The sequence below is a fragment of the Stenella coeruleoalba genome (assembly GCF_951394435.1).
Source record: "Stenella coeruleoalba genome assembly, chromosome: 2".
Classification (NCBI taxonomy): domain Eukaryota; kingdom Metazoa; phylum Chordata; class Mammalia; order Artiodactyla; family Delphinidae; genus Stenella; species Stenella coeruleoalba.
In genome coordinates this window covers 130,230,625-130,244,342 of record NC_137147.1, presented here as the reverse complement: position 1 = coordinate 130,244,342, position 13,718 = coordinate 130,230,625, and the positions used below count along the sequence as shown (strand labels likewise).

The following is a 13,718-nucleotide window of genomic DNA, read 5'->3' as shown; positions in this document are numbered from 1 at the left end:
TATTTGTTGAAATCGGTGAACGAACTGAGGTCTGGAGAGGTGGGAAGTGCTTTGGCTTTCATTCACGCATTCTATAAACATTTACTGAGCACCCACTCAGCGCCAAGCAATAGGCTCTCTCATTTTTGTAATACTAGCCTGTGAATCTGGCAGGGCAAAGATTTAAAAATAAAGTTTTTTAGTGAGGTATAATTTACATAGAGTGAAATGTACAGTTTTAAGGGGACCCCTGATGAATTTTGAGAAATGCGTGTTCCAAGTACGCACACTCCCATAAAGAAATAGAACAATGTTTCAGCCCGGCAGCGCGAGGTTTTGAGCCCCAGGTTACACAAAGGAACAGAGGGCAGGGGTGACTCTTCCGGACCAGCCTCTGGGGCGCCTGCGGGACCGCCTCGGGTGCGGGCAGGCGCTCCCGGGGGCGGGCGGGGGCGGGACTACAAGTCCCAGGCTGCTTTGCGCGCCCGCCAGCCGTGCGGAGCGGCGGGGTTGAAGAGAGGGGGGTCAGCTGCGGCGCCGAGGCGCTGGGGGCCGCGGCGCTGGCGGTTGGAGCGCGGGCTGGCGATGCTGGGCCCCGGGGCCCGGGCGGAGGAGGGTAGCACTGGCGAGGGCGCGGCCCCGGGGGCCGCGGCGGAGCCTGGGGCAGGGCCGGGGCGGGAGCCAGCGCGGCTGTGCGGCTACCTGCAGAAGCTGTCGGGCAAGGGCCCGCTGCGCGGCTACCGCAGCCGCTGGTTCGTGTTCGACGCGCGTCGCTGCTACCTCTACTATTTCAAGAACCCGCAGGACGCGCAGCCCCTCGGCCACCTGGACATCGCGGACGCCTGCTTCAGCTACACGGGCCCCGACGAGGCGGCCGAGCCCGGCGCGGAGCCGCCCGCTCACTTCCAGGTGCACAGCGCGGGAGCCGTCACGGTGCTCAAGGTGGGACAGCGCGCCCCGCAGCCCCGCACCCGCCTCCCGGGAACCCGCCCACACGCCCTTCCCCTGCTCCCCCTGCCTAGCCTCTGGGGCTGCCCCCGATGCCCAGCTCAGCCTAGCTCCTCTGACCATCTAACTTTTTGCATACCCTCCTTTCTCTAAAGCCCTTCTGTCTTTCTTTCCCCACTTCTTCCTCAGACTCTGTCCCCGTCCCCATCTCAAGCCCTTTACCTGGGTTTAGGCCAGAGTGGCTGGGGGCTACTCAGTCCCTTGAGCCGTTATCTCCCTCTGTGCCTTGCCTCGGGCCCTTCTCTGTCCACCTCCCTTCCCCTCCCCACCCCTGTCCTGTGGATGTCCTGTGTAACCCTCCCAGGCATTCATTACTGTAGGCTTCCTGCCCTTGGGTAAGTTATTACCCTCTTCAGCTGCCTCTTCTGTAAAATGGGGATAGCAGTAGTATCTACTTCGTGGGGGTGTTGGAATTATAAGAAATATACTCTGACCTCTCCTAAGTGTTACTGCATTCAGGGCTATAGACCGAGAGAGTCAGAGTTGGCAGGGCCCTTAAAAGATAATCCACTGCAGTCTCCTCCACAGTGGGCAGAGACACTCCAGCTAAGGTCACACAGACAGTAAGTAGCAGAGACTGTTTACTTGCTCCGTATTTTGGCTGGGAGAGGAGGGAAACGTTTGCTTCAACCAGTTCTGCCTTGCCCATTTGAGGCTTCCGTAATCTTTTTTCTACACAGTGTGTAGAAGCATGAGACTAGAGTCAGAAGTCCTGATTCTGGTGCTGAGAAGCCTTCCCTGTCCTTGGGGCATCCCATTATCTCCTAGGGGCCCTCCTGCTTCCAGCACCTGGGCGTCTGGGCCCTGGCCTGGAGTTGGGTCTCTCTCCCAGCCTCCTTCCCTGCCTGGTTCCTGTGAGCCTCCACCCTCACTCCTCTCTCTCGCTTCTCTTCCGTATTACAAGCTGGGCTTTCTCCACAGCAGCAGGGCTGGGCTGGGATGTATGAAAACTCTGCAAAGCTCGCCAAGTGGAGAGCAGAGTGGGCTGAGCCTGACGCCCTTGGCCTTGTGAGCACAGGGCTGTTCCCAGGATCTCCGAAGCCAGCAACAGTTGGAGCTGCTCCCCAGGTCGTTTTTAGAGCTTTGTCAGCTCAGTTCCTGCTGTTTCAGGCAGAGTCTGATTACTGTGTTCTTTTAGGCTCTTCCATCCTTTCTTTAAGTGGGTGCAGACAGCCTTTTTCTCCAAAGGAAGCCAAGCAGAGTTGCAGTTCAACTCGGGCTTACTTAGAAAGCATTGGTGTAAACTTGGGAGTGATCTGAGCAAGTACACAGGGACTTTTGCCAAAGAAAGGCTTGTCCTCACTGTATATATGGACTGTCCCTGTGTACAGCTGAATTTCCTGTGGAATTGTTTGTTAAAACAGAAAATAGAGCATCCTGTTTCAGATTTTCTCAAATGACTTTGGAGCCCTCCATCAGGTTTTTTCATTAAAATTTTTTGAATGATGGAGGTATCTACCTAAGTGGGGCTGCAAGATGCAGTGTCAGGAGTGTGGCTTTAGACTTGGATTGACTTGAACTTGCGGCCTGAATCTGCCACTCACAGGTGTTGAGCAAACTATACCACCTCTCTGTCCCAGTTTCCTCTTCAGTCTAATGGGAATCTTACCTTCCTCATTGGTTAGTTTTGAGAATTCTGGAAAATAGCTGGCACAGAGTAGGCACTACATGGCAGCCATATGAAACAACAAGTGGTGTCTTTGGCCAATTAGGTAGTACATTCATATAATGGAATATTATGCAGCCGTGAACATAAAGGAATGAGAGCTCTAGGTGTCAACATGGATGACTCTCATAAACATAAAATTGAGAAAGAAAAACAAAGTTACAGATTGATTGCATACAGAGGTACCATTCATGTAAAGACTAAGAAGATCATGCAAACACATATGCTGCATGGGGAGTGGGAGAGCTGTGTGGGCGTGATGAGCCCTGGATTCAGGATGGTGGTTCCCACTTGGGAAGAGAGGGGAACGTGAGTGGGAATGGGTGCTCAGGGGGGTTCTAGTGTCTTTGCAGTGTTTTATTTCTAGCACTGGGTGGTGTTTGTTATATTATTCTATCTGTCTTTTTGTATGTTCAGAATATTTCTTTAAAAAAAAAGAAATTGATTTTCATGTAGGTTACTGACTATGGAATATTTTGGTATGTAAAGTTGAATTAGTCACAGAATAAGACAGCATGCCTGAGACAAAGGGTTTGCTTTATAAAAACAATGGAAATGGAAACACAGGCAAGCCTTTTCAAAGGAAGGGAACAGTCAAAATGTAAGGTTTCAGAGTAGGGGTGTGTTTTAAGAAGGATTTTTTAAATTTTAATTTAAATTTTTTAATTTCTAAAAAATTTATTTTATTTTTGGCTGCATTGTGTCTTCGTTGTTGCGTGGGGGCTTTCTCTAGTTGCGGCGAGTGGGGGATACTCTTTGTTGCGGTGCGCGGGCTTCTCATTGTGGTGGCTTCTCTTGTCGCGGAGCACGGGCTCTAGGTGCGCGGGCTTCAGTAGTCGTGGTGTGTGGGCTCAGTAGTCGTGGCTTGTGGGCTCTAGAGCGCAGGCTCAGTAGTTGTGGCGCATAGGCTTAGTTGCTCCGTGGTATGTGGGATCTTCCCAGACCAGGGCTGGAACCCGTGTCCCCTGCATTGGCAGGCGGATTCTTAACCACTGCTCCACCAGGGAAGCTCCAAAAGGGATGAATTTTATTGTACAGTAATTCCTTCTGAATTGTGGGCGTAAAAATTTTATGGTGGTAAAAGTGGAAATTAGCAATTTATCTTCCTTTTCACCTTTCAGATCTAAGAACTGACTCCCATAAGCTTTAATGCTTCCCTTTAGGGCTGCTCAGCGGTAGGGCAGACCCTGATTTCTAAGGGGGATTGTAGGTTAGTGAGGATTAAACCCTGCTCAAGCTTCAGCTAGTTATATATAATTTTATAGATACCATTTCTTTTGACGGGTTAAAAAGAAAAAAAAATAAGCAATTTGCTTATTGTATTATCATATGGTTCTTATTTTAAAGTGACTTTCTGCCTTCTCTGGAGGAGCTGTGGTTTTGTTGAAGTTTTCCAAAATGTTTTACCGCTTGAGTCTTAATGAAAGCTGATATTGGAATTTCTTGGTAGGCTTTTCTATTCATAAACTCAGGGATGTGGACCTTATTTTACAGATGAGGGAATGGAGGCCGGAGAGGGGATGTGATTTGTCTGAGATCTTGAAGATAGACTCAGATGCTCTTGGCTAGTAGAGACTCTGGGAACAGTGAGTGTCCAAAATGCCAAGTGTCTAATTCTATTATCAGTTTTGACAAGTCTCCCTTTTTTTTTTTTTTTTTGCTTTGGATTTCAGTGGTTTGGGATTAGATAAGATGTAGTGGTTTTTCCCTTACTGCATTTGATTTCCGTCCTTTTCATGCAGAATGAAAGCACCAGGAACGTTTTTACCTACCGATTCTTTACCAGGATGTATGGTACCTGTTACTAGACATTTGGAAACTGCTACAACAGACAGAAACTGATGCTTCCTCTGTGTGTGTGTGTGTGTGTGTGTGTGTGTGTGTAGAGGTGCTGGAGGCTTCTCACTGAGCTTTCCTGGGATCTGAGGCACAGGAGACCGTTCTGGAGTGAGCTGGCACTTAGGGAAGAGAGAGCATGTGACTGACTGGGGGTAAAGCTTGAATGACCCTGCCCTGCCAGATCTCCACGGTCCCTGGAGCAAGGAGCATCATCAGACTGTCAGCAGATGCACTCTGCTCCCTCTCCTCCCTTTCTTGAAGGCATATGGTGCACAAATGGACGTGTATGTTGGTTTCTGAGTCGCACGTAACGGAACAATCATGCATCCCTATTCTTAACGCACTTTTGTGGGAAGGATGCACATTCTCTGGTGTTGAAACTGCTCTCAGCTTAATGACAAACATTTGCTAGCTTGGGTAATCATAGTGTGTGCAGTACAAAATAGATGTGGTGAACCAGCCTTCTTGGCTAAATGGCTCTGCTAAGCTGTTCTTCCCTGGGGCGTCCGCTCAGGGGTCTTGAAATGTTATTTAAATCTTTTATCGAGACCTGACTTTCCATGGATTTTTCGTGGCTTCCCAATCAGTAAGTTTCTTAAAGGCAGGTATAGTCTCACAGGTGTGATGTCGCCGTGGCTTTCTGTCTCCCACTGTCTTGTCACACAGGCCTCATGGTAGTGTGACCTCCACACTATTTCCTGCTCATGAGGCTCTAAGCACTGCTGTTTGCATCCTTGCCCTCCCAGAACAGCACCTGCACAAAGTAGGTGCCCAGGCAGACGTTTGTTCAACGAATGAGTAGAAGGTCATTACCCAGTAAGCGCTGGTTTTGGTGTGAGCTCCAGCCCTTTAGAAGTGATCAGCCAGAATTCTCAAATGTATTAAATGACATTCTCACCACGTGTCATGGAGGTGCCTGCCATTCAAGGAATGCCCAGTAAATATGACAGGCATCAGGGGTTCAAAAGACGGATTACCGTCGGTCCTTCATTTTCAGGTCTCTTGTATTTCATGCCCACAGTCTTGACTCTGAGGACACTGTTGTAGCAGTGGGTGAATGTTTTATGTAAAAGGCCATGTAGTAAATATTTTAGGTCTTCCATCAGTGCCATCTCTGTGACTACTCTGCTCTGCTGTTATAGTACAGAAACAACCGTAGAATGAGTGTAGCTGTGTTCCCATAATTTTTGTTTATGGATTCTGGAATTTGAATTTCATGTAATTTTCACACGCCACAAAATACTGTTCTTTTGGGTTTTTTTTTCAGCCATCTGAAAACATAGAGACCTTTCTTGGCTTGTAGCTGTGTAAAAATAGGCAGTAGGCTGGATAGGCCCTCAGGCTGTAGTTCACTGGCTCTGGTGTTTTAGAAAGGCCTGGACACTCTCATTCATTCTGTCACTTACCCATTCTGTGTGCTTAGGCACTGGGGGTATAGACTGAACAAGGTGAACACAGTTCCTGTCCTTGGGGAGCTTTCTGTGTAGCCCAGAGACAGACGTTAATAAAAACAAAACGAACACCAACCAGTGCTGTGAAGTTTAAAAGGAAAGAGATGGGATGCATGTATAATAGGGGGTCCTAATTTAGATTGGAAGGAGGAGGGCTAGGGAAGACTTCCTGAGGAAATGACATTTGAGCTGAGGCATGAAGGGCACATTGGTGTTGACTGGAGAAATGGAGAGGGGAGTAGAGTGTTCTAGGGAGAGGAAGTGGCAGGAGCGGAGCCCCTTAGGTGTGTAGGGGACTCAAGGAGTGCCCGATGGCAGCTGGGGTGGAGGGGAGGGCCTTGGGGCCCGAGGTGTAGGAATCAGCAAAGAATTTTCAGCAGGGCTTAACAAATAGTTGGCGTTTTTTTTTTCCTCCCAAACTGATGGTTGGGTTATATCCAGTATTTTCATCTAATTATGTTGGAGGATTGTCTTGTCTTATGTTTTAGGAGTTGAAATATTAATATGTTACCCACTGGAAAACAGGTTTTAAAGTTGATAAATGCAGAGTTGAAGATCTCGTGGTCCATTGCCTCTTAAGAACCATTGTTTCTGAGCAGGGGTTGCTGCCTCGGGGGCTGTGTGGCTACAGCCTGCCCCACCCCTCTCGGGGACTGCCTTTCCCAAAGCATTCCTCATGGCCACCTTCCCTGACTTCTCTCATGTCCCACTTGCTTTGCTCATATGCGTGTTACCAGTTTCCTTCCCCTTTGGAGGAAACCGTTGCTTGAGAAATGGAGGGAGGGGTCACGTGCATTCAGGGTTGAGATGTGAATACAGCTCTCGCATTTCACTGAGGCTTCTGAGGGGTGGACGGCTCTCCTTGTTCAGGTGCCTGCATCCATGATCAGCCTTCCCATCTCTGGGCAGAACAAAATATAGATAATAACCCTCCTACCAAAGAAAGAAAAGAACCCCGTTATTGTAGAAATGACTCTCCGGTTGGTGGAGTGGAAGGGGTTTTGATTAGGAATTTTCAGTTCTTTTAGAGATTTATGTAGTAGGGTCTTAATGACATTTGAGTGGGTGTTTAGCTACATCCTGGAAGGCCCAGTCCTAAGTGGATTTTGTTCACTTTCACAGAGTGAATGCAATATGGAATGGCGAATTAGAAAGTAGTGATGCTTCTAACCAGCGTCCTGCTAAATATTCTTCCTGGGAACTCGGTGAAGTGAATGTGCCGGGTGCGTGGATGTGCGAGGCCTTCAGGGGCGGGAGGCCGAGGTGGTCCCCGGAGAGGCTGCAGGTGTCATGATCACGCAATGAACAGTAGCTCACCAAGCCGCACAGGAAACCCCGAATGGACAGATTCAGGGTGGTGGTGCTCCCTAAAATGGGTCTAGTCCTGTTCTGGTGTTTGAGCATCTGATGCCGCGTCCTACTAGAGCCCAACTCCCGGAGGGCAGAGTTTTGTCCCTGGTTCACCGCTTCAGCCTTAATGCTGAGCAGAGTGTCAGGCACGGATTATATGCTCTGTATATACTGGGTAGCCGAATGAATACTTCATACCCTCATGCCCTCTTGGGGTGGGTGTGTGGTGTGCCCTTGTCGCACAGTCAGAAGGAGATTTGCAGTGTCCATTTCTTCCTTTAGCAAATAGTTTTGAGCATCCACCATGTTGTAAGCATTATGCTTTTTCTGCATATACAGCAGTGAAAGTTTTCCATTCATTTCAGAACCTACAGTGTTAAGACTTTAAAAATAGATTAGCACCTGATAGCTTTGAGAAAAAACTTTGGAGAGAAACCATTTTTGTCTGTAGTATTCAGAGTTGGGAGTAAATATCAAATGTCTGCAAGTTTTTTGATCCTGAGGGGGGTCTGGCATCTTTCCATAGTAAATAAAGAGGGAGGCAGGGAATCCTGAATGTAAAGTACTGATTTGGATATCACCCACGGCCAGAAATCTGTGGTTTGTACAATAATTTCTATGGGCATTGTGGAATTGGGGAGATCTGTGTGACTGATCACCAAGAAGAGCTCCCTGGAGAAATGGGCTGGGGAGTTGGTTAGGTTTTGGTATAATTGTATAGCTGTTCAAAGGTTTAGTTCCTTTTGGATCAACAAGAAGTGTTCCCAGTCTGATGGGAATCAGCATCTTTTCATGAGTTTGCATGCTTGGCCAGTGCTTAACTTCTTCTGACGGATTGTGTGGGAAAACTGGAATCCGGGGGAGAAGGGGGCATTCAGGAGCTGAGATCCTTTGGCCTCCTCTCTGGCCCTTTCCAGGGCCAGCCGTCCTGGAAAGAGCAGACGTCCTTTGAGCGGTCTGCCCTCAGGTGAGAACTTGTCTGGGCATCGGATGGCAGGCCTGGCAGGCCTGGCGGTGGACTGGAGGCGGACAGGCCAGTGTTATCAGAGATGTTGATCTTGGATTATAGGAATTATTTCTAGGCAGCGAGCCCAGTTTTCGTTTCCCTTTCCAGCTCTGTGATGTCCAGGGAAGACTGTGCTTGGAAATTTGATGCAGCCAGCCAGCCATTCACGTAACAGTCTTGGTTGGGCAAGGCCGTGATGGACATCTAGCGGGAGTCAGGTGTTGCCTCTGGCCTCTCGGAGCTGTCCTGTTCTGGGGTTTCATTAGGGCATTGTCATCAAGTGGCTCTGTGAGGTGGAGGAAGTCATTTGGTGTTTTTGTTCCAAGGGTCATTATCCCTGAGTCAGAACTGACGAGACCCTCAGATGAGCCCGCCCTGCCCCTTGTGTGATAGAGTGAGAAACAGAGTCCCACAGCTAGTTAGCAGCAGCTCTGGCACTAAAACCTCCCCCAGACACCTGAGTGATATTTAGCCATTTTAAACCCAGCAGTTTGATGCTATTTGCCATTCTACTCCCTTAGTAGGAAATTAGGCTTATTCTGTTTTTAGTTGTTGTACACAGATTCTGAAATTGTACATTTACCTCTTCGGTGCTGCAGCATAGATGTAAGATGTTCAAGTCACATGAAGATTGGAAATTAACAGTATAGATGATAAGCTTCCCGTGGGGGTTGATTGATTATAGACATTAGTGGTGTTTCCCTGGCAGGGACTAGACCTGCACATCCCTGTTCAGGAGCCTTCTCTTTGGAGGTGTGCAGAGGAAAACTGACCCTTGGTGTGATTTCTCTTGCTGCTCTGTAAGCCATGCCCTCTAGCTTCAGAAGTGAACCAGTTTTGGGGCTTCCCTGGTGGCGCAGTGGTTAAGAATCCGCCTGCCAGTGCAGGGGACACGGGTTCGAGCCCTGGTCCTGGAAGATCCCGTGTGCCGCAGAGCAACTAAGCCCGTGCGCCACAACTACTGAGCCTGTGCTCTAGAGCCTGTGAGCCACAACTGCTGAAGCCCATGTGCCTAGAGCCTATGCTCTGCAACAAGAGAAGCCACCGCAATGAGAAGCCCACGTACCACAATGAAGAGTAGCCCCCGCTTGCCACAACTAGAGAAAAGCCCGCACGCAGCAACGGAGACCCAACGCAGCCAAAAATAAATAAATTAAATAAATAAATTTTAAAAAAGAAGTGAACCAGCTTTTTAAGCGTCACAGTTTACACAGCTCTCTCACATATACTATCCCAGAGGTAACATGATGATAAGGCTATCTTTCATTTCTGTCCTTTAAAGGGAAGCATCTCCTTGAGAATTGTGGTTCTCAGATTGGTGTGGGGAAGGAGCCTCCTGGGATCCTGTTAACATGCAGGTTGTGGGGTTCCCCCCTAGAGATTCTGGTTCGGTTGGTAGGCCAGGGTGGACCTCAGGAATCTGCATCTTTATCCATTGTGCCGACCCTTCTGCTGCAGACCTTTATGGTCCTCTCTGAGAAACACCACTCTCCGCCAGATCATGAAGTACTGCTCTCTTTGACTGTGAAGTAAAGACTGGCCCTATTTGAGGATGGTTTTCTAAGCAGACTAGAAATAACTAAACTGCGTGGGTGGAGACCAGTGAAGTGTGAGCCATTTATCCTTAGGTTGACACTCTGTGGTTTATGTCTGCTACCTTCTTTGCATTCTGAGTTTCTGTGCTCCAGAGCAATGGTTTGGGGCCTGTGACTCCCTCCTCCCAATGGCCCTGAAGTTTCTGTCTCCTGAGCTGATCACTCAGTCACTGGCACAGCACCACATTTCAGTGTTCCTCCAGGGCCATTCAGGAAGCTCCTGGAGGGCGATAGTGTTCGCTTGCCATCCTTAGGGTGATTCTGGGAGGGTGAGTTTTAATGATTACCACCACCAGACAGCTGATAAGGACGTTTAGAGCCCCCAGCTTTTCACCCAGAGAGGGGGGAGTAACCGATTGATATAGGAGAACCATCTGGCACTTTCTGGAGGTACCAGCTCTATCTTAAAAGACTGTTAGAAATCAACATGCTTCCCAAACACTCTTGTAAACTCACTAAAAGGTTAGGCAGATTTCTGGTTCAGGCTCCCATGTTCCTCCTAATCTCTGATGGGCGGTGCCTGGGAATCTGCCCCTCCCAAACCCCAGTTCATAAAACTTCATATTAAGTCAGTCATTCCTGTGTCCTACTTTTAAGTTAAAAACCATCAAGCCAGAACATTGCAGTGTTGCATGGTGTGTGGAAACCATCGCAGACAGAGATGGCGTGGGGCTCTCCACCAGTCTGCTGGCTGTGGCTGCAGGAGTTTTTATTTATCCTGAGCTCATAAAACCCTGGCGCTCTCTTATTGTGCAATGGCAGAGCTGATAGGCAGCCATAGGAATGTAGCCCTGTGGTCACTCAGAGGCCGCGTGCTCCCATTCCCTCTGAAACAGAAAGCGTTTTGACAGGCTTCCACACTTCCTGCAGGGAAGAGCAGGCCCAGAGAGTGTCTTTGTCCTTGCCCTCGCCTTGGTGAAATCTGTCGTCTGGGCCAGGCCCCTCACAAGCCCAGTTATCTTTATTGTCCTCTTTTCTAGAACACTGCATTTGCTTGTCTTTGTTCTGTTTGTAGTCTCCTCCTAGTTTGTAATCTTCATTAAATTGTTAGAGATGGGTTTAAGGAGTGGCTGATCTCTCAAGGTGTTTGGTTTTTAAAAGAAGATGCTTGAGTATCAGAGATGGCAACACTCCTCAGACCGCTACCTCCCAGAATGGGTGAGACGTGGGGCACCTTCCCGAGGAGAGGCTGCCCCCCACTGCCAACTGTCCAGGGAAAGTGGTGGCGGGGGAGGTCTGGGTTCTTGCTCAGCCTTTGAAAAGGATTTAGATTAGAATTCATGTAATTATTTTGCAAAATAAGTTATGTGAAAATGCTGACTTCAGGGTAGCCATTTAAAAAGACAAAAAAATAAGAACTTATCGTGTTAGAGGAACGGAGGTCTGTACAATTGCACTCCATTTTCCCAGGAGCCAGGAGATCCAGTATTATTTCCCTTCTCAGCATCAGTCACTGGGCTGAAACAGAAGATTTCAAAACTTTCCCAAGGAAAAATTACTTTTCTTTTCATTGGTACTGGGCCAGATCCCGTGAGATTGTTTCCAGCCCCATGGTTTTGAAATGTTCAGAAGAATATTTGGAACCTAAAGTTATTTATCAGATATGGGGTTGTAGTCTGTTTTTCATCTGAGTTTTGTTTTGTATTATCAGGCTGTTTACAATGTTCCTGTGCTTTTTATTGCTTATGGAAGAATTACCTTGGGAATCCAGATATACTTCTTTCTTTCTTTGTTTGGCCACGCCTTGGGACTTGTGGTGTCTTAGTTCCCTGACCAGGAATTGAACCCAGGCTACAGCAGTGAAAGCACCGAGTCTTAACCACTGAACTGCCAGGGAATCCCTCAGATATCCTTCTTTAGATTTAAGAAACGAAAATTCCTTCATTATGAGCAGGCATTGCATCCTTTTAAGTTATGACTGAGTCAAACTGCATGCAGTTTAAATTGCTTTCTATGACGTGTGCAAACTTAGCCCATCTCTGTTCTCTTCTCGTGGCTGTCTCGTGACCGTTGGTTATTCTGTTCTTCTGACTTATAAACATGGTAGGCACTGACACTTTGGGGAGGAGCCCAGAGTTCACACCCTAAGTGGGTGACTGAAGTGCTCTGTCATCACCATATAGCATGATTGGTTCTGTAAGGGACGTCGGATGGCCTCATAGATGGGGTGTTTGAACTGGGTCTTGAGGGGTGAGTAGGCGTTTGCAAATGGGTTTAATTAGTGCAGTAGGAGGAGGGGTCGTTGAAGCTGAGCTGGCTTCTGTGTGCCTGTTGTGTGGGCAAAAGGCTATGGTCCTGTGGAGTGTGGGGCAGTGTAGGCCAGGTGACCATGCTAAATTGCCCAGCACTTAGAAGCCACCAGAGAGTTTTAAGCATGGAATAAATATGGCTTAGGTGGCTATGTGTAAGAAGGGGGTTTGGGGAGGGGCGACTGAGGACAGCAAGACCAGTTAGGACGCTCTTGCAGAGGCCTGAGGTTGATGAACCAGGGCAGTGTCAGGGAGCAGGAATCTGAGAGACTGACAAAGGGATTCTTTGGACTTGGAGACCTGGTGATCCTATTATGCTGGAGGACAGTTCCTCTCTTCTCTACATTTTTTATGTGTGGTCTTATTATTGCTCACTGCAGTCTATTTTTAAAGAAATGTCTTTAGAGAAGAATTGTGGCTCAGAGCATCCAGTGGGAGCACCTTATAGCCGATTGATGGTCATACTCTCTCCAACCCAGTGAAGCTGTGCTGAGCCCCCTTCGATGTCCTGAGGAACTTCTGTACTGTCAAAAAGACCAGCCTCGGGCTTCCCTGGTGGCGCAGTGGTTGAGAGTCCGCCTGCCAATGCAGGGGACATGTTCGTGCCCCGGTCCGGGAAGATCCCACATGCCGCGGAGCGGCTGGGCCCACGAGCCATGGCCGCTGGGCTTGCGCGTCCGGAGCCTGTGCTCCGCGACGGGAGAGGCCACAAAAGTGAGAGGCCTGCGTACCGCAAAAAAAAAAAAAAAAAAAAAAAAAAAAAAGACCAGCCTCTGATGTGGGAGTTGTCCTTGCTCATGAAGCCAATACACTTTAAATTGAACTTGGCTGTTGGTTGGGGTCACCAACATTTCAGTCTCTGAGAAAGACCATAGAGGAACTTCTGATTCCTGCTGACATGCTGAGGGGATGGATTTTGTCTTGGACGTGCACTTCTCCGTCTTCCCATTAATAGCAAGGAACACAGACCCAGGTTTGAATTTTGATGTGCCAACTGGCTGTGAGATCTTGGGTGATCATGATAATATGGATGGTTGACGCCTAACGAGTGTGCCAGGCACTGTTTTGAGCTTAACACGCATTAACTCATTTAATCCTCATAACAACATCACATGAAGTAGGTTCCTGTTATTCACATTTTGCCAATGAGAAGTCTGAGACACATTAAGTAACTTGCCTAATACAGCTAGCAAATGGCAGAGCTGGGATTTGAACTCAGTTAGGCTCCTGAGTCCAAGTAGGTAATACTTTGGGAAAGTAGATGATACTATCTTGTGAGATTGTTATGAGCTCTAAATGATAGCGTGTATAAAGTGTTTAGCACAATGTCTGGCACATAGTAATTGTTTACTTAATGGTATCTAATATTATTACTAATATGCACGTATACATTATGAAATAGTCTATATAATTTTATTCCATCTTTGTAAAGAAAATTGCTACATGTATTTATGGATAGAAAAGTATCTGAAAGGATGTACTCCAAAGTGCTGATTGAAGTTATTACTGGGGATGTGGTTATATTCATTTTATTTTCTTCTTTGTTTTTCTGGATTTTTCAGATTTTCCACAGCA

At 47.8% G+C, this 13,718-nt stretch overlaps 1 protein-coding gene across 2 annotated transcripts in view; it reads left to right on the top strand.

Annotated features, from left to right (window-relative positions):
• Nucleotides 1–528: 528 nt before the first annotated feature.
• The window catches only part of TBC1D2B (TBC1 domain family member 2B), a 96,490-nt gene continuing 83,300 nt past the window's right edge, over nucleotides 529–13,718 (top strand). The window contains exon 1 of one of the 2 annotated variants that reach the window (XM_079911790.1): nucleotides 529–888. In XM_079911790.1, the coding sequence (XP_079767916.1) occupies nucleotides 565–888 (324 nt within the window). In that variant the 5' untranslated portion in view covers nucleotides 529–564. Of the gene's footprint in view, nucleotides 922–13,718 lie in introns of both variants that reach the window. The other variant, XM_079911789.1, reaches the window with a different exon arrangement.